This window comes from Cervus canadensis, chromosome 8, assembly GCF_019320065.1.
Source record: "Cervus canadensis isolate Bull #8, Minnesota chromosome 8, ASM1932006v1, whole genome shotgun sequence".
In the NCBI taxonomy this organism is placed as follows: Eukaryota; Metazoa; Chordata; class Mammalia; order Artiodactyla; family Cervidae; genus Cervus; species Cervus canadensis.
Window position 1 is genome coordinate 80,080,076 of NC_057393.1, and position 18,202 is coordinate 80,098,277.

At 55.9% G+C, this 18,202-nt stretch overlaps 1 protein-coding gene across 1 annotated transcript in view; it reads right to left on the minus strand.

The window, feature by feature from the left end:
- The window catches only part of RET (ret proto-oncogene), a 40,298-nt gene that overhangs the window by 7,460 nt on the left and 14,636 nt on the right, over window positions 1–18,202 (minus strand). Inside the window, exons 2-7 of the mRNA XM_043477300.1 lie at window positions 9,781–10,044; window positions 7,691–7,978; window positions 5,080–5,321; window positions 3,595–3,790; window positions 2,120–2,319; window positions 367–545 (exon numbers count right to left, since the gene is read on the minus strand). Of these exons, the coding sequence (XP_043333235.1) occupies window positions 367–545; window positions 2,120–2,319; window positions 3,595–3,790; window positions 5,080–5,321; window positions 7,691–7,978; window positions 9,781–10,044 (1,369 nt within the window). The remainder of the gene's footprint in view (window positions 1–366; window positions 546–2,119; window positions 2,320–3,594; window positions 3,791–5,079; window positions 5,322–7,690; window positions 7,979–9,780; window positions 10,045–18,202) is intronic.

The following is an 18,202-nucleotide window of genomic DNA, read 5'->3' on the forward strand; positions in this document are numbered from 1 at the left end:
CTAGGCATGGGATCACGGAACCCTTAGCCAGGTGAGTGGGCCACCTGGGACAGTGGCTGGAGGGGCTCCATGCCAGCTGAGTCCCAGGACAGTTTCCCACTCAGCCCAGAGATGGTGGCCCCCAATCTCCCCATCCTCCATGCCCTTGGAATCTGCAGACCCATCTGCCTGCCTGGCCTGGCCCTGTGCAGACCGTGACACCACCCTTTATCCCTGCTCCTGGGAGCCGGAGGTGAAAAGAACACAGGGTGCCGGGCTTTGGTTTAGGGACTGGCCCTCCAGGGAGGCGCTTGCTGGCTTGCCCGGCTCACCCCTCACTTGCTCCCTCATTCGGGCACAGAGGCAGCCTGGATGCCTCCCACACACCTCCCTCCCCTCTGGGCAGGGGCCGTCGTGCTCTGGGCACCACTAGGGTCCATCCTCAGTGTCCTGCCTGGGTCGCCTGCCTGGTCAGCCAGAGCACAGCACCCGGGCCATAATTCACACAGCAGGGCTGCTGTCCCACCCAGGTCCCGGAGCCTCCTCCAAGACTTGGGCCGGAACCCCTGGGAGAGAAGGGATACTTCTCCAGGGACGCCTCACGGCCGCAGTGGTCACTGGAGCCTGGACTCTCCTTTTCCCTCCCTCACCACCCAAGGTGGAGTTAGGGCTGCTGGGGCCTGAGATCAGAAGCTCTGACCAGTCAAGGAAGAGGGCTGCGGGCCTGGCGGCAGTGGTGGCACAGGGCCCCCTGCCTGCAGCCACAGGCCAGGCCCTTGCTCAGCCTTGCTCAGGCCCAGGGCAGAGCCAGGCTCCACCAAGCCCACTCCTCACACCACAACAAAACTACCTCCTAGGCTCCGAGCACTTCCTTGTACAGAGCAGGTTCACTTCCACTTTCTCCTGTGATCCTCAAAATTGCCTGAGGTCACCACCTTCAATTTATAATCATGAATGCTAAAGGGGGGCTGGTGAGAGACAGCAGTGTGTGTAAGGCTGGGCCGAGACTCGGGTCTCTGCACCCTCGTGAGTCCAGGCACAGGGAAAGACTTAGTGGTCGGGGGTGGAAGGTGTTGCAGAGGCTGGCGGGGCCCGCCCTCCCAGACCCCACTCCCACTCAGCCCTCATCACCCTCCCCACTGCCTGGCTCTGCTGACACACCCCTGGCAATGCCTATGCCCGCCTCAGTCCCCCTGGACACCCCTCAGGTCCCTCTGCTTCATCACCTCTCACCAGCCTTGCCCTCTGCCTCCAGGAAAGGCCTGGCGGGGGTGGCAAGTGGGGAGCCTGGCTGTGTCCAAGGGTGGGGCTCTTCTTGTGCTGGGTCCTAAGTGGCTGTCAGGAGCGGAGGTGGCATGGGAACCAACCACAGAAACTGGCAAAGCCACTGTCCTAGTTAGGAGATGACCCTAAATGGGATATTCTAAAGGGCACATGGCCACAGCTGTGCCATTAGGAGAATGCATTAAGTCATGCTTGCCGTAACTGCAAGTAAACTTTAAAAAGTGCTTCAGAGAAACATTCTAGAAAGAATTGCACCAAAACGTTAAACACTGGCTGATATGAGGAAAAGAAATCGCTCTTATCTATCCCTTATATCCTTTTGACAAATTCTTACTACTTCCCTTTTTTTTTCTACTTCTAATCACTATATTTTCTGATGACAAATGCAAAATAAGCTCTAGCAAACAGACTTGCAGGAAAGTAGGAAATAGAAGCACTTCCTGTCTTTCCTTGCAGAGGTCTCCACTAATGCCTGTGTTTGCACACTTAGAAATTTCCGGCAATGAAGACTTAGTTTTGAACATATGGAGCCACCTAAGACCAATACTTCTGCAAACTACTTTTCCCACTTCATTCACCAGGAATGTCTTTCTAAGTCAACATAGATTTACCTGGCACTGCCCTTTCATTAGTAAAAAATGTAAAAATGCTGAGAAGGGAGAGGGCAAAGAGGGGCCCACAAAGCCCACCAGCCCCACTCCTTTCTCCCACGGCCTTAGCCTCCTTGGCTTTGTGCCTGTTGCTCCCCAGGGCCACTCTGTGTGCTCAGGGAGGTGGTGTCCCCCAGGTGACCCCACCCTGGGGGTCCCTGCTCCTCCATTCCCCTCCCCAGGCTGGCAAGAGGCCAGGAGCTCACCTGGGCAAAGCGGTGGGCCCGCCGGCTCACCGAGAAAGAGTAGGCACTGGGCAGGCGCAGGCTGACGGGCAGCACGGACACATTGAAGTGGAGGAGGACGACACCCTCCCCCGGGCCCTGGAAGTCTGAGTCATTGACCAGCACGGCCAGCTGCACAGCCCAGCTCTCCGAGATGGGGAGGCTCCGGTTGAGAACCAGCCCTGTGGGTGGAGGCACATGATGATAGGTAGGGGCCCTGCCCAGGGTGGAGACCACTGCCCCACGCTGCTGCACATCTCCCCTGCAAAGCATTCCCTGGACACACGGGCGTACGTGTGACAACAGGTACTTCTACCCGCACGGTACACGGACAACAGACCTGGCTGGAGGCACTAAGGTTGAACTATTTTAAATGTGAGTCACTGTGCTGAGCTGAGCCCAGAAGACCCTCCTCAGCTGGGAGGTAACCTCAGTGAGGTGTGTGTGTGTGTGCATGTGTATGAGAAAGATGCATGTCGGGGCAAGCACACACAGGTAAAGACCCACCACCACCACCAGCAAGGTCCCAGAAAGACCGTCCTGGCCCCTGAGAACTCCTCGCAACAGTACCAGCCTCCTATGGACCCTCAGGTTCCACAGGCCTCAAGCACCCAGGGGCTTCCGCACTCCTGAGCTGTCACCGTGTGCCAAGGCTAAGATCCCCATTTAGTGGAGAACAGAGGAGGCGAGGATCTCTGGGTGCACGTGGCATACAAAGGGAGTGTGCAGGGGCAAGGATGACATTTTCCCTTGCACAGAACAGAGGTCATCAGAGCTTGGTGAGGAAGAAGACAGGAAATAGGACTGGGTCAGGCAGAAAGGGGTAAAGGCACCAGTGATCCTGGGTTCCCCAGAAGCAGGCCTCCAAACAAGGATCCAAGCACAAGTGGCATATTTGAAAGGTGATCCTACAAAACACAGGCAGGAGAGCAGGCGAGGGAGGTGGGGAGGTTTGGCAACTGGCGAGGACACCCCATCCTGCAGGTGAGCCCTGGGGGCACGTGGTGCTTAGCCCTGAGGGTGGGCACATTTCAGAAGTCAGACAGGACAGTCATCCCAGAACCCTCCAATCTGAGGGCACAGAGCTGCTACTGGACATCAACTCCTGTTAGTGGAGAGTTGCTGGGGAGGGTCAAGGATCCCTGGACACTTGGGCACCTAGGAGGTTGCAGTGAGCCCTGGCGTGGTCAGCACAGGGTAGTGTGGTGGGGGTCCTGCCAGGGTCAGCCTTGGCCTTGGGGCAGTTCAGAGAGAAAGGACAGCCTGTAAACACCCACCAAGGTGGCCAAGGTGAGCCCAGCAGAGACAAAGGCTGGGAAGAGGGTTGGAAGGGGTGGCCACGTGGGGCTGAGAGGGCCAGGACAGGTGTCTACTTGTGCAGGGTGCTGCCCTGCCCAAGGAAAGCAGGTCGCCAGTTCCCCAGGGGGCCCTGTCAGGCCACACTGGTCCCCTCTTACTGTAGTCATGCACGGTTGCCCGCACAAAGCTGCCGTTGGCCTGGGCCAAGGTCTCATTGGGCATGTGCTCCACTCGGAAGGTCCGGAGGGCCTTGGCATCCCCAGAGAGCAGCGTGTTCGTGTACCGTCTCAGGAGCTCCCCGGAGGCTGGCACCACGTCTGCATCGAAGACACGTAACGTGGCTACCACTGTGCCCTGCAGAGAATACGGGGGCCAGTCAGGGCCCTGAAAGCCAGAGCCCATAGGAGGGCACGTGCCCCGCAGGTGGATCAGGTGTGTGCGGTCAGAGCTGGCTCCAGGGACAGACTGACCAGGGTTCAAGCTGCAAGGGGCCCCCAGCCAGCCTGCTTGTCACCCTTCCTGGGCCACTGCACCTCACCTCTGCAACAGGTGCAATGGCATCTCCAGACTTCCCATGATTATGGGTTAGAACAGATGCCCTGGTGCTCTGTGGAAGACCTCATTCAGGTCCCCACAGGGCAGAGTGGGCACCCCCACTCTCCTTCCAGGAAGCTGGGCCCCGCACAGTGGAGAAGTTAGCTCAACGTCATGCAGTGACAGATGACAGAGCTGGAACCTAAGCACAGTGTCCACCAGAATGCTCTCCTACAGCTTCTTCTGTACCCCAGGCTAGATGGGGTCATGAGGGGGGTTCTGAGTAAAGCCACATGTCATCTCTGCTCTCACTCCTGGCCAGGCTCCACAGTGTTACCATGGAGCTGCCCTGCCAGGCTCATGGGACATTTCCCTACTCCATGTGCTTTCCTCTTGCCCATCCATCCACCAAACCTGCTCCCTGGGTGTCCGGAGAAGCAGCCAACCACAGCATATCCGACCCCGACCCTCCCCTTGCTCCCGCCAGCCTGCCGGCTGCAGGACAGCCCAGGGCCCAGCAGGTGGCAGTCACGCTCCGCCTGCACAGGCAAGAGGAAGGCGGGGCCCCGATGGGAGGGGCGGCGCAGGGACACCCCTGCCGGATCCACTGGCCTGTCTTCCTCCACTCCGGGGTACCCTCCCTGAACTCACTGGCCCTCCCTTGAGGGGCTGACAGCCCGAAGAAGGGAACGCCCTCCTGGCAGATGTCCTCTCCGTCTCCTTGGGGCAGTGTGCCCCGCCTCTGCAGTACCACAGTTGTGCCCCTCTGATGCGAGCCCTGATGGTTGAGTCAGAGGCTGGGCACCCTTACCCTCAACCCCACCGGCACCCCAACCCCTCCCCTCACCCGCTTCCCAGGGCAGAGGTCAGCTCGGGGCCAGCGGGGCTGGTCCTCTCTCCTCCTCAGCTGTCCTGGAAACCAACAAAACCCCAACAGACAGACTGATGGACAAATGAAAGACGAATAACCACAGTGATGGTCAGCCACATGTCTGGATGGCTAGATGGACAGCTGAATAGACCGAGGAACAAATGACGAATGGAGAGACCCAGATGCACAACAAAGAGATGACAGACACTAGAGAAGCACCAGACAAACGCATAGGCACCTCCTTCCGCTTGAACTCCACCACCGCGCTGGCACTGTCGACGCCCCCGAAGAAGGTGGGCGCAGAGTCGTCCTCGTCGTACACGGTCACAGGGAAGGGCACCATCACCTCCTCCTCGCGCATGCCCATGCGAACCGTGCACGCGGCCACCAGCTCATACTTCTCCCGCTGCTCACGGTCCAGGGCCCAGCGCGTGCTCACCTCCAGGCTGTCCGGATCGCAGCGGAAAGGCAGACTCTCACCTGAGCACCAAACAGACCAGCAACCCCAGGATGACCCTGAGCTGAGGGGAGGGTGAGCTGCCTTCCTCAGGGCCCCACAGGGAGCAGTGTGCAAGAGGAGACAGAGCTGGGGTGCATGCTGGGCCTGGGCCGTGGCCCCTCTTCAGCTTCCACAGTGGAGCACAGCCTCCAAGCACAGTTTGCAGTGAAGATTATGCTCTGAGCGTCACTGTGCCTGCAGCCTGCACTGGTGCTGATAGGGAAGAGCAGGGACCAGGAGGTCTGCCTCAGGTCCTCAACCCAGTCACCTAGGAGGGCACACCCCTTCACACACCCTGCCTGCCTCCTCTGTGGCGAGGGCTGGCACAGTCACGCTGCAGGCCCAGAGATCCAGCTCCTAGCGTTTGCTGGTATTTGAAAAACTGTCAGGAATTTTCTTAACTGCGGAAGCAAGACATGCTCATTTTAGAGAATGTGAGAAAAAAGCCACAATTCCACCACTTGAAAACCAACATTGGGGACATCTGGTGTAATTTCATGTTAACACACAAATATTTCTGACTGCCTAGTTTGGATCCCTGCCCTATACACCTGCAGGCTGCGTGGCCTGAGGCTGATGGTTCTGTCTCTGTTCTTCAGCTTCCTCGCCAGAAGATGAAGTGAAGTGAGAGTTGCTCAGTCGTGTCTGACTCTTTGCGACCCCATGGACTATACATACAGTTCATGGAATTCTCTAGGCCAGAATATTGGAGTGGGTAGCCGTTCCCTTTTCCAAGGGGGTCTTCCCAACCCAGGGATTGAACCCAGGTCTCCCGCACTGCAGGTAGATTTTCTATCAGCTGAGCCACCAGGGAAGCCCCAGAAGATGAGATGCTGTGTGTATTCATCGCCAGACACTGCTGTAAGTTCAATGACTCACTGCAACCTGGTGAGGGGAGGACCAGTAATAACAACATACTCTTCAACCCAAGCCTGTCCTGGAATTCATCCTCCAGAAAGGACCCAGAAAGGGGGAAAAGCTGAACGCTTGAAGGTCAACAGTGACCACCCCATAGCCAACCTCAGGAGGGCTGTCAACTCCACTTAGTGGAAAATCACATCAGAGCCACATATTACATGTGAACTACACATTTCCCTGTATTGCTTATGGTTACAAAAATGGTTTTTCTTTTTAAGCGAAAAAGGCAGCACACTAAACCATATGCTTTGGGGACAACTTTGTACAAAGACATCCATCCCTGTGGCAGGATAAATGAAGGGATGTGGGAGTGTGAGTGACTACTTTCCTTACACTACTGAGCGCTCCTTTAACATTATGACCATGTGTGGGTGCCATCAACCTGGTGGGAATCCAGGCTTCACTTACCAGCCGTCCAGCATAATAAGTGTCCCCTTTAAGTCCCCTTTAAACTGTCCAATGGCACCTCACACACAGCGGCTCAGTTGCCTTCTCTCATCTCCACTCGGATCCAATGCCCTTCCCCTACCCCATATCCATGTGGCTTCCCCAGGGCCATCGTGTGGTAGGACTATCTTGTGACAAGGTCCACTGTCCTTACAGTGGCTCAGGCGGAATCCTGGAACCATGCTTGGTCCCCTCGTGAATCTCTCAACACCCCACATTCAACTCCCCAGAAAATCTTGCTGGATCTTCCTGCAAAAACATGCCCAGAATCTGCCTGCTTCTTGTGGCCTAAAGGCTTTCACCCTCAACCCCAGTCCTCATCCTCTCACTCAAGGATGTCTCCTGCCTCTTCATAGTTTTCCTGCTTCCTCCAAACCACTCGCCCCAAATCATTTCAAACACATCAGCCCGACTAACCTTTTAAAGTAAGTTATATCCTGTCAATGACACCCTCCCCCCACTCCTGAAAACACCTTCTATGGCTCCCTAGTCCCTTCATCAGGAAGTCCTGCCCCCTCCCTTGAATTTTTCTGCCCTCAGCAGCCTCTGCCCTCCCCTCCAGCCGCACTTCCCCCTCCGCACTTTTGAATGAGCTCGCCCTGCTTGCTGGGCGCCCTCCTTTACCTTGCTCCAGTCACCTGACTTAGGACAGTGGTCTCCACCACTCCGTGCCTTCTCAGCTTTACCTCCCACCTGGCCCCTTCAGAGGCCACCCAACGTCCTTCGCGCCTGTGTGGTCTCCACCTGCCCCAGGCGTGGAAGGTCCAGACAGGCAGGATTTGGGCCTGAACTTGTTCACTGTTTCATCCCTGGTCCTTAGAACCATGCCTGGCCTGTGGCCAGCATACATGAGATACACGTGGACCTCTGAATGAATGGATGATGGGGTGGTGTAGTCAACTTGGATGGCTCATGTAGAGGAACCGCAGGGCCATGCCTGGCACCCGGCAGGCATCGAGGAAGGCTCCACGCGGCTGGCACTCACCTCCCAGGAGCCTGTAGGCCACGCTGACGTTGGGGCAGAGGAACTGCACGGGCAGCAGGCGGAACTGGTGGAAGGTGCCAGGGGGCCTGTTCTCCCGGATGCGGAAAGACAGGCCTGACTCGGGGAAGCAGAGCTCCCGGGGCTTGAGGGCACCGCAAGCCGGGAAGGAGGCGTTGATGATGGAGAAGTACACTCGGGCACAGCCTGGCCACTGGCACTCGCCCTCACGAAGGGATGTGGGTGACAGGAAGACCCGCAGGTAGACGGTAAGCAGTGGGAAGCCGCCGTCTGCAGAGACAAGTCAGGCCCCGCCAGGGTGTCAGCCACACCTGCCCAGCTGGGACCTGAATGGGGAGAGGGCAGGAGCTCGGGGCTGGCGCAAAGCCTAGTCCTCACCAAGGCTAGCAGGGCTCTGCTGGGAACCCCGCCCTGCCCCCTACCTCCTGCTTGCCCCCTACGGCCCTGGACTTGGGATCTGGCAGCCTCAGGGCCCTATGGCTCTGCTCCCTCGTCCTGGGGGGTGCCTCACAGGTCCATCTCTCTGATTATTCCAAGTCTCAGTTCAAATACCCTTCCTCAGAGAGGTGCGCTGAACCCTGGGTCTAAGATGGAGTGCTTCCCCAAGGCAGGCTCTTGGCACCTCAGGTGACCTCCCTTCCCTCCCTCACCCACTACCCCAACCACTTTCTTTCTTTTCTCACTTTTAAAAACACTACAGGGGTGGAATTGGGTGGGAGGGGGGAGAGAGGTTCAAGAGGGAGGGGACATATGTATACCTATGGCTGATTCATTGTGATGTATGGCAGAAGCCAACACAATGTTGTAACTATCCCTCAATTAAAAATAATAAAAATAAAACACTTATTCTATTCTATTTTTGCTGGTGTTGCTGCTTGTGGGATCTTAGTTCCCTGACCAGGGACTGAACCCAGGACCTCAACAATGAAAGCTCAGAGTCCTAACCACTGGACCCCCAGGGAATTCCATGCCACCCCTGCAGAGACACAGACTTCCCCAGCACCTAGAGAGGGGATTTCTGGCAAGTTCCATCATGGAGGCACCATAGCAACCCCCGTCCAACCCATCTGGATCTCAGCTGGGGCGGGGGCTCTTCCTGGGCCTTCTATCTTAGCTCTAGGGAAGTGTCCCCCCCCTACATCTACTCCTCCCATATTCATCAGTTCTCTGCTTCTTACTAGCCTGTCCTCTGTTGCTCCAGTCCCCTGCTGTGGTTAATAATTCTCCGTATAAACTTTCTCTGTTCTAATTACTGTGATTTCTCTCCTGACTAGAGCTGGCAGGTGCATGAGGCTGCTCTCCAATCACAAACAGAACAGGCCTCCTATGAAACTCAGACCCTTGGCAAATTCCACTCTGGCAGTACTGTTCACAGCAGAGTGTCTGCCTCTCAGCACTCACAGGAGCTCAGAGCTGGCGTGAGGGTCCAGGGAGGCCATGTCTATAGAGCAAGAGGTGGGGTTGTGATCACCATTTGGTGCCGCAAGGCAGAACTCTGCTCCACAAACAACCTCCTCCCAGTACCAGGGTCACACGTGGCCTTCACTCCAGCTTGGACCCCTGCTCTGAGAAGCCGTCCAGGCCTTCCTCCTGCTCCACTTTCCTCCCTGGCACCAGGCCCCAGTCCTCACCAGGTGCCAAGAGCAGCCTGCTGCTGATGGTAAGGTGGGCTTTCCATGCAAACAGCTGCTTCTCCACCAAGTTCCAGATCATCCACTAAATCAAGATCTTGGGATGCCTCTAGCCTTTCTTAACTCTTCTCTCACAACCCCACATCTCTGTTAATCCAACTGGAAAAGACATTTGGAGCCAGCATGCAGAGAGACCCTCAAGTCCTCCACGTAAGTTCTCCAAAATCCCAACAGCCTCAGGGTCATCAGTGGTCCTCAAGCTCATCCTGGCTCCCTCACGGGCTGGACAAAGAGGACAGGCCAGCCCCATCTCACTTGCTCCACTCTTACACAGCAGGAGTCGTAGGAGCTGTGTGATGGGCTCTAAGGAAGGACCAGGCGAGGGTGGGGCGGGGGTGGGTAATGAGGCGTGTGGGGGTGGGGTCAGGGCCGCCCCCTTACTGCGGATGTTGAGCTTCTCCCAGGAGCTGTGGTCCAGGCTCTGATTAAGGTAGAGAAGCCCCGTGTCCTCCTGGATGCGGATCCAGTCGTTCTCGTGCAGCCGCGTGCGGTAGGCGCCGTAGAGGTGCTGGCCCAGGCGGAAGCTGGGCATCTCCTCCGGCACGTCCTGCAGGGCGTGGACATAGAGCAGGGGCGTGCCGGCTGGCTGGTCCACGTATAGCTTCTCCCAGTAAGCGTCCCTGGAGAAGTAGAGTCCCAGCGGGGCTGTGGGAGGCAGGGAAACACGTGAGGGAAGGAGGGACTGAGGGACGACCACGGTGCAGAGCCCAGCAGCCCTCCCAGGCAGATCACCTTTCCCAGCGGCTTGACTTCACATTTTAGTAATAGCTTCCTTGTGGGCCAAAAAAGAAAACTTCACTAATTTAAAATTCTGATCTAAGTAGGTCTTTCTCATCTGTAGTCCTAAGAACATCAACACACAGTTATCTATATAGCTAAACACTAGCTGCAAATACACTGCTTTAAAACAGAAAAAGGAGGAAGTGAGGAAGCATAAACAGTTGCAACATCATCCTCGATTACCTGAGATAGATAAGCACGTAAACCACTCGGCTTTCACCCAAGCTTCTGAGCAAATCACCTGGATTTTCAAGCGTACAAGACGCTGCCAGACAAGCAGAGCAGGCAGGGGTCCCCAAAGATGAACTAGAGCACTTTATAAGTAAAACGTGCGTGCATGCTAAGTCGATTCAGTCGTGTCCAACTCTTTGTAACCCTATGCACTATAGCCCTCCAGTCTCCTCTGTCCTTGGAATTCTCCAGACAAGAGTACTGGAGTGGGTTGCCACGCCCTCCTCTAAGAGATCTTACTGACTCAGGGATCGAACCTGCATCACTTACACCTCCTGCATTGGCAGGTGGGTTCTTTACCACTAGTTCCACCTGGGAAGCCCCTGTAAGTAACAAAATCTTCATCTAAAGTCAAACATGCTCCTACCATAGTACCGAAAAATTCCACTCCATTTATCTGAGAAAAATGAAAACATATGTCCGTCAAGTGCCTTGTTCACAAATGCTGGGGTTATTCACAGAGCCAAGAACTGGAAAGAACCCAGATGTGTTCCAGCAGGTTATCAGATAACAAACCTCAGTCCATCACACCATGGAACCCTATGCAGTTAGGACGGGTCACAAACTATTGATACACACGACAGCCTGGACACATGTCATAGACATCCTGCCAAGTGGAAGAAGCAGCACAAAAGAATCACATGGCACCGTTCCAGACTGATTTTAGGTGACAGAAATCAGACTGGGTACCAGCTGGGGGTAGGGGAGGTAACAGACTGGAAAAGCAGGGGGCATATTCTGGGAAATATACAGGTTTCATATCCTGATGGGGTGTGGGTCACACAGGGACATCCATTTGTCAACAACATACAGCCAAGATTTGGACATTTCAACCTGTGTAAATGTGGCCTAAATTTATCACTGAGAGGCTGTGGGTAGAGCTGTAAATGCCATGAGGAAGAGGGATGCTGACCATGGCCACGCTGGGTGAACCAAGGGGGCACTCATCCTGCTACTCTCTTGACTTGGTGTATGTTCAACATTTTGCATCATAAACAGTTATTTTTAAATAGTAAGAAGTTTTAAAAAGATGGATAAATGGGCGGGTGATGCTTTAAAAAAAAAACTGAAAACCTGCCAATATTCTCTACAAAGCATAAAAAATACTAACACACAAAGCAAACATGAGAAACATTGTACTTGTGTGTGAGCGATTTCTCTTTTCAATCAATTTGTTTCCACCTACATTCTGCTTCTCTTGCAGCCACCAAGGTGAGTGGTTGGTCCACTCCACACCAGTGGAAGACACCCTGGGGCTGCCTGGGTCCTTGAAGACACACTTGTGTGTGGGAAACAATCAAGTGCCAAGTGGAGTCAGGTGAGGAGAACAGGTGAAGACCTTTTGGATCCCAAAGTGGTGAAACAGTAAGAAAACTGGAAGGTTGCCAGCACTGTGCCAGACTTCCCAAGGATGACTTCAAAGGCAACCCGGCTGGGAATGCCAACTTGAAGTGTGCATTGACTGGGTCCCGCCTACCCAGTGTGGGTGCTGCCCTGCCAGACAGGCTGGACCACGGAGCCAGCAGGAGAGGGAGGGAACAGGAAGAGAAACAGAGGGAGAGAGAGGGAAGGAGGGAAAAGACAAACGGGGCTAAGGACAAAGGTAAGTAAGGCAGAGAGGATGGAGGAGAGAGATGCTCTGGCCAGGAGTCAAAGGCTACTGCACACCCAGCACTAAAGACAGAGATGGAAGGAGGGGGCTGCAGGCACAGGGCTGACTTATTAGACCTTCGGAAAACTGCTCCCTAGGAGTGCTGTCCCTGGAGTGGGACCCAGAATCACTGGGTCTCTGCAGGTGAGGTACTGGGAAGGGCAGCTGAACTCCAAGGAGCTGGCCCTGTGCCCAAGTCAGGCTCTGCGTGTGGCCTTCCTGCCCTGCCGCCTCTTGGCGGAAGGGATCCACCCAGAGCATCATGCTGCCTGCCATCCAAGGGGGTGGCAGCTCCAGGAGCCCTAGGAAGAAGTCCCTCTGGGGAGGGAGCACTGAGACCTGACTTCCCTTGCCGAGGGTCTCACTGGTACAGACCACGACAGGAGCCACCCACACATGGCTGGATGCCACCCTCCTGTCCCACAGCCTCCCAACTGGCCACGAGGACATGGGCTGCCTCTCAGATACACTCAGGGTGTTCATTTCTTCAGGATTTAGTAGCCAACCCTAGCAGGGACGGCTGGCAGCTCAGAGAACTGTGTCAGCCCCAAATGGCCTCAAGACTGGCCTTGATGCTTCTGTGAAAGGGCAGCCAGTGGCACTAGCTCAGAGCAGACCTTTCGCAAGCTGGGCAGAGTGACGGGCCACAGCTGACAGATCCTCCTGCACAGCTAGGAAGCACTCCACTGGCTCACGCTTCCTGAGAAGTACACAGTTCGGGGTCCCAAAGAGGACCCTACAGCACTGCTCATCACTGCTCTTGTGACAAAGGCAGGAGGGTCCCTGTGGTGTTTCCTCAGCCAACGAGGGGGAAGGGGCAGCTGCTCCCCACCTGTAGTGCACTGAAGCCCACTGCTCTGCCTGGCAGAGTAATAAACCTGGGTCTGCACTCCTCACAGAAATCAGAAGGGCTCCGAGCCCACGGCGGCCCCCTGTCCCGCCCCAGTAAGGCCGGGTCTGGGAAGGCAGACTCAAAGTGGGGGTCAACACCAGACACAGCCCTGCTGCCCCAAAACAAGTGCCCGATTCATAAGCAGCAGCCCAGCTTCCTTTCCCTCCAACACTCCATGAAGGTTGCAAGTCAAAGAGTCTAGGGGGAGCTCTGGGGTGGGCTGTGGGGGGCTGGGGAAGGAGCGCGAAAGCTGATGCTCACAGCCCTGCGGACAGGAAGAGGGGTGGCTTGCTCTTCCCTCCACTGCCACCTTCTCCAGAGGACCTGGCCCACCGCATTCACCCACCCCGCCTCTCAAAGGTGCAGAGTGGGGTGAGCACGGCCAGGTGGACTCACACAGCACGAGGCCAGGCCCCGTGGCACATGGTGACCCTGCATTTTCTTCGCAGCCCCAGATGGAGCTGCTGATGGGATCACTGCTTTGCAAACAGACACCTGGGCAGGACAGAAAGAAAGTTGTTTGTATGCTTGAGGGCACATGTGCAGCCAGCCAGGGGATTGGGATTCGGAGGGCTGTCTTTCCAGCAGCATAGCCCTCACCGGCCTGCTCAACCCCATGTCACATGGTCCAGAACCCACGGTTACTGTGCCCACCCTCCACCCCCACCCCAAGTCCTGAGCGGTGACCGCAAGTCAGGGACGCTGGCCTGCAGTAGAAAGCAGTCCCGGAGGGTGCACCATCTTTCGGGAAGGTTGACTTTCTGGCCACAAAGAGAATGAGAGATTTCCCAGTGGCTTGACAGGGTGGTGACCTGGTGGCAGTCCAGGCTTGTGACACCATGCTGGATGGGAAGGGGGCTCTGTGCTGCCAGCCTCCTTCTCATCCTGGCAGAAAGGTGAGCGCCAACCACTAGCGATCTGAGATGCTGCCTTCAGGGCCCCAACCCCAGAGCTGCAGGAGACTCAGTTGGTGGGGAGGGGGGAAGCCCAGGGTGGGTGTGGGTGGGTCCCCCAGATGGCACACAGCCAAGGGCAGCCTGTGTCTGCCAGCCTGCCTGGCCACCAGCTCTCCTTGGTGTGCCAGAGCTCTCCGTGGAGAAGTGAGGTCTGCATTCTGGTCTCCGGAGTACTGTCTAGGATGGTGTGGGACGCCTGCACCCACATCAGCAGAATATCGCGACTTTTGCCTTCTTATTCTCTCAGGATATAATCCCTGTGGCCTTGGTCAGCTGTGCAAGAACTGGCAGCCCTGGGAGCCACCCATGGGGGGTAGGGCTTGCAGATCGGTCTTCTAAGCGGGGGCGAGATGCTCACTCCACCTACCAGGTAGTGAGGAGCAGATCCAGAATAGGGCTCCTCCCCTGGGGCCCCCTTGAGCACATGTACATTCAATGGTCCAGGGGCTGGGAGCTGCCTTGAGCTCCAGGGAGCCCCCACCTCCGAGCTGGTCCAGTCCCCACCACACAGACTTCATGTGCAGGAAGAGCACTGCCTGCTCTCATCTCCGAGCCAGGTCCTACAGGATCCATGTGGGGCCTGGTCTGTTGCTGCCAAAAGTGATTTGTGGGTTGGGCGATGATTGTGAGCAGAAACAGTCTTAAATGCACTTAAAATGCTTCTCAGGTGGTCCCTACTCAGGGCATGGCCGCCTTAATGCTCCTCCTTGTCACAGACACGTTTAGATGGAAAAACACATGGTCCAAGGTAGGGAACGAGGGTGTGGGTGCAGGGCTGGCCTCAGCAGGGTGTAGCCTGGGGAGACCACAGGTCCCCATCCTTGGTTTAATGCTCTCCTGTCACTGTCCTAAAATAATTCATAATTCTAGAACAATCTGCATTCTATGCTGGGCCCTACAAATGATGGGGCCAACCCCAGAGGGTGAAGGAGAAGAGCCCGGAATGGGCCATCAGAGGTGTCCAGTTTCTGGGGCGGTGCAGCCTCTGTAAAGTTCTAGCCTCCTCTGGGCCTCGCTTTCTCTGACTGTGAACAAGAGAAGGGCAGGCTGGGGAGAGGAGGAGCTGGTACAGGTGCAGATAGGCCTCACCTTTGCACAGGTACACGCGGTATGAAGTTCTCACTTCCGATTTATAATCACTGGGCAAACCTCTTCACTGCCCCCATTAAACAGGTTAAGAACACGGAGGCTGGGAGGTGAGAAGACTTCCCATGGTCAAACAGCTGGAGGTTGGGCATCTTGGGGTTTGGACGATGACTAACAAAGCAGCGATGGGACTCAGGAGCAGGGCAGATGCTGGCCCCACCAGGAAGCCCCAGGCCCTGCCAGCTGACCACCCCTCCCTGCTGGTACCGTTTTGCCAGAAGGGCTTTTTGACCAACCTCTGATGAGAGTCTCCCCTGGAACTTGGGGCAGGTCGACACAGCAGGACTTGTAAAACCTGTCCCACCCACGCCTTCCACCCCTGAATGCCTCTGGGTGACAGGGTCCTCCCCCAACACCTAGTCCCACGTTTCTGCCTCGACAGGTGTGGCCAGCACCACGTGGGGTTCTGGCCCCTCAAGTTGCCCTGGCATCACACCAGAGGGTGAGGAGCTGGGCTTTGCTCTCTCAGGAGTGGGGAGGGGTCCCACACTGCTCATGACATGCCTGCCAAAGGCCCTGGTTGCTGCTCGCATTTGCAGAGACCCCAGGCCCCCTTCATGGCCTGTGTGTGTATATGCATGAATGTGTATGCACAGGTATGCAGCAGATGGAAACAGAGACAGGCACGTGGGCCCAAGACCCCATATGCTCCCACCCTGCCCCACCCCTGCTGGAGAAGATGTGCAACTAACACTCAGTGAGGACAACGGGCTGTCCTGTTCCAAGGAGGGCCTCCTCCAGCATCTTTACAAGCAGAGCCACCAGGCACGGATGGTCTCATTCGGCGCACGCAATCACCAGCCTTTTTGTATCCTGGAAAGGCAGTCTTCAATGCTCCACACCTGGCTGGATGTGTCATTTACTCACATTTGTATGCAGAGAGAAGCAAGCCCAAGTCGCTACTTCACTTTCACTCATTCAACTGTCCACAAGCTCAGCCCCGTGTGAACACTCACACATGAACACTGGTGATACTCGTACACATTCTCAGACCCACACAGAAGCTGTGAGCCCCCTCCTGTGCGGTGGAGGACCATGCAGGTGGACGAGGGTTTCTGGTTGTCATCCCTCGCTTCTGCAGCACATTGTGGGGACATCCTTCATGCTCTGCCTCAGTCCGTGCCAAATGCACGCAGCCCCTTGGCGCCAACGTAGCCCATGCCCCTGTCCCACGATCACCTCCCATAGCCCCCAGATGCACCCATCGCCAGCCTCTGTGCACCAGCCTCAGCTCCCCCGTGTACTAGAGGGTCACCTCCCGCTGGCCCCGAGGCTGCAGACCAGTCCTGGCCCCTGCAACCCAGCCAACTTCTCAATATGCAGTGAGCTGTGACCCCACTCTGGGGAGGGAGCCCCTTCCCCAAGCTCCTGCCCTCTGCCTCAGGGTGGCCCACAGAGCTCTCTTACACTCATCACTGCCGATCAACTCTTATGTTAACCTCCTCTGGTCCAGTCGCTGTGTGGGCGTCTCTGGATTGGACCCGGACTGATACACACTTCTCTCTCACACTTAGCATGTCACATGCACACTCTTTCACACTGTTGCAGACCCACCCCCACCTCCCCCATCTTCTTGCTCATTTAGCGAGACATACCGAGCCTACCCAGCCCTAACTGCAGGCTCCCCTCACCAGTGCCCCCTGGTCAGCCCTGGCCATGAGAGGCCACGCACAACTCCCCTGAGGTTCCTTTAACCTCCTTGCTACCCTCGACAGAGGATGTGCTGCCAGTCTGACCATACCAGCCCAGATCCAGGCAGGTGCTTCTTAACTGGGCACCCTGGACTAGAGTGAGTGGCAGTCACCGTGGTCATCCCACACAAGGCCCCAGACAACGAATGTCCTAGGACTGCAATGTAAAAGCCAGAATTTGGGGCTCTCAAGAAAAAAACACATGGCAAGATGGTCTGATCTAAGAACTGAGTGGGGTGACAATAGTGCCCGCATGTGTGTGCAAGGCAGTACCTTCCCGCAGAATCCACTCACCGGGCAGCCCTGCTCCTGCCTGTGACGAGCACCAGATCCTGCAGATGACAGCTTTATTATGGCCCAATCTCCTTAACAGACGGTTTCCTAATGCCATCACCTCTGCAGGAACAGGAAGCAGACCTCATGGACTCCTCCCCAGGGACTGCCCCTCTCCCTGAGGACCAGCTGTCCCTGTGGGGGGTCCCCCTAGCCCCACCGCCCAGACAGCAACTTTTGGCACCATTATCCTCTCCTCGTCCACCCCATGCCCCTCCTCTCATATCCTGTTCACATTTTCTCTTTATTCTAATTGAATATTTGACATGTACAAGCAGCATATTTTGCAGAACATTTATGTCAAAATAGTGTTCTGCAACAGACACTCATGAGCCCGTGGCCAACTTAACTGGACGTTTAGCAACAGTGCTGCCCCTCCCACACGCCCCTTCCACCTCATACACTCACAGAAACATGAATCTGGGTCTTTGTTTTCCTTGCCCCTCTTTTTAAAAACACTTTTACCTCATTCTTGAAAGGTGCTTCTGCTGGGCAGAGAATTCTGTGTGTGTGAGTGCTCAGTCATGTCCAACTCTTTTGTGACCCCATGGACTGTAGCCTGCCAGGCTCCTCTGTCCATGGAATTTTCCAGGCAAGAATATCTGGAGGGAGTTGCCATTTTCTGCTCCAGGGGATTTTCCCGACCCAGGGATTGAATCTGCATCTCCTGCATTGGCAAGCAGACCCTTTATCAACTGCGCCAACTGGGAAGCCCACTTGGGAAGCCCTGAGACTTCTACAGGACAGTTATTCTGTCCTTCAAAAGCGTGATCCTGCTGTCCTGCTTCTGAGAGCTCTGTACTCGTTCTGATGATTCCCTTCTTGGTTCTCTCTTCTCTCTGGTTGCTTCAGGACCTCCTGTGTTTGGTGCTTTCCTATTTCATTCTGATGAGCCAGCCTGCTCACCCCCATGTGGGTTTCCTCCGTCTCAGCTTATCTTCTAGGTGTTCTCTCCAGAGCATCCTTAAGCAAATGGCAGCCAGTCCCACAGCTCGAATGGCTGCCTCTGGGCCAAGGAATGCCACGTTCACCAGCCCTGACCTCCACCCAAGTACCAGAGACATCCGTACCAACTCGCTCCATCCTCTCCCTCATCTCAGTTCCACTTAGAGGACCACCGAGC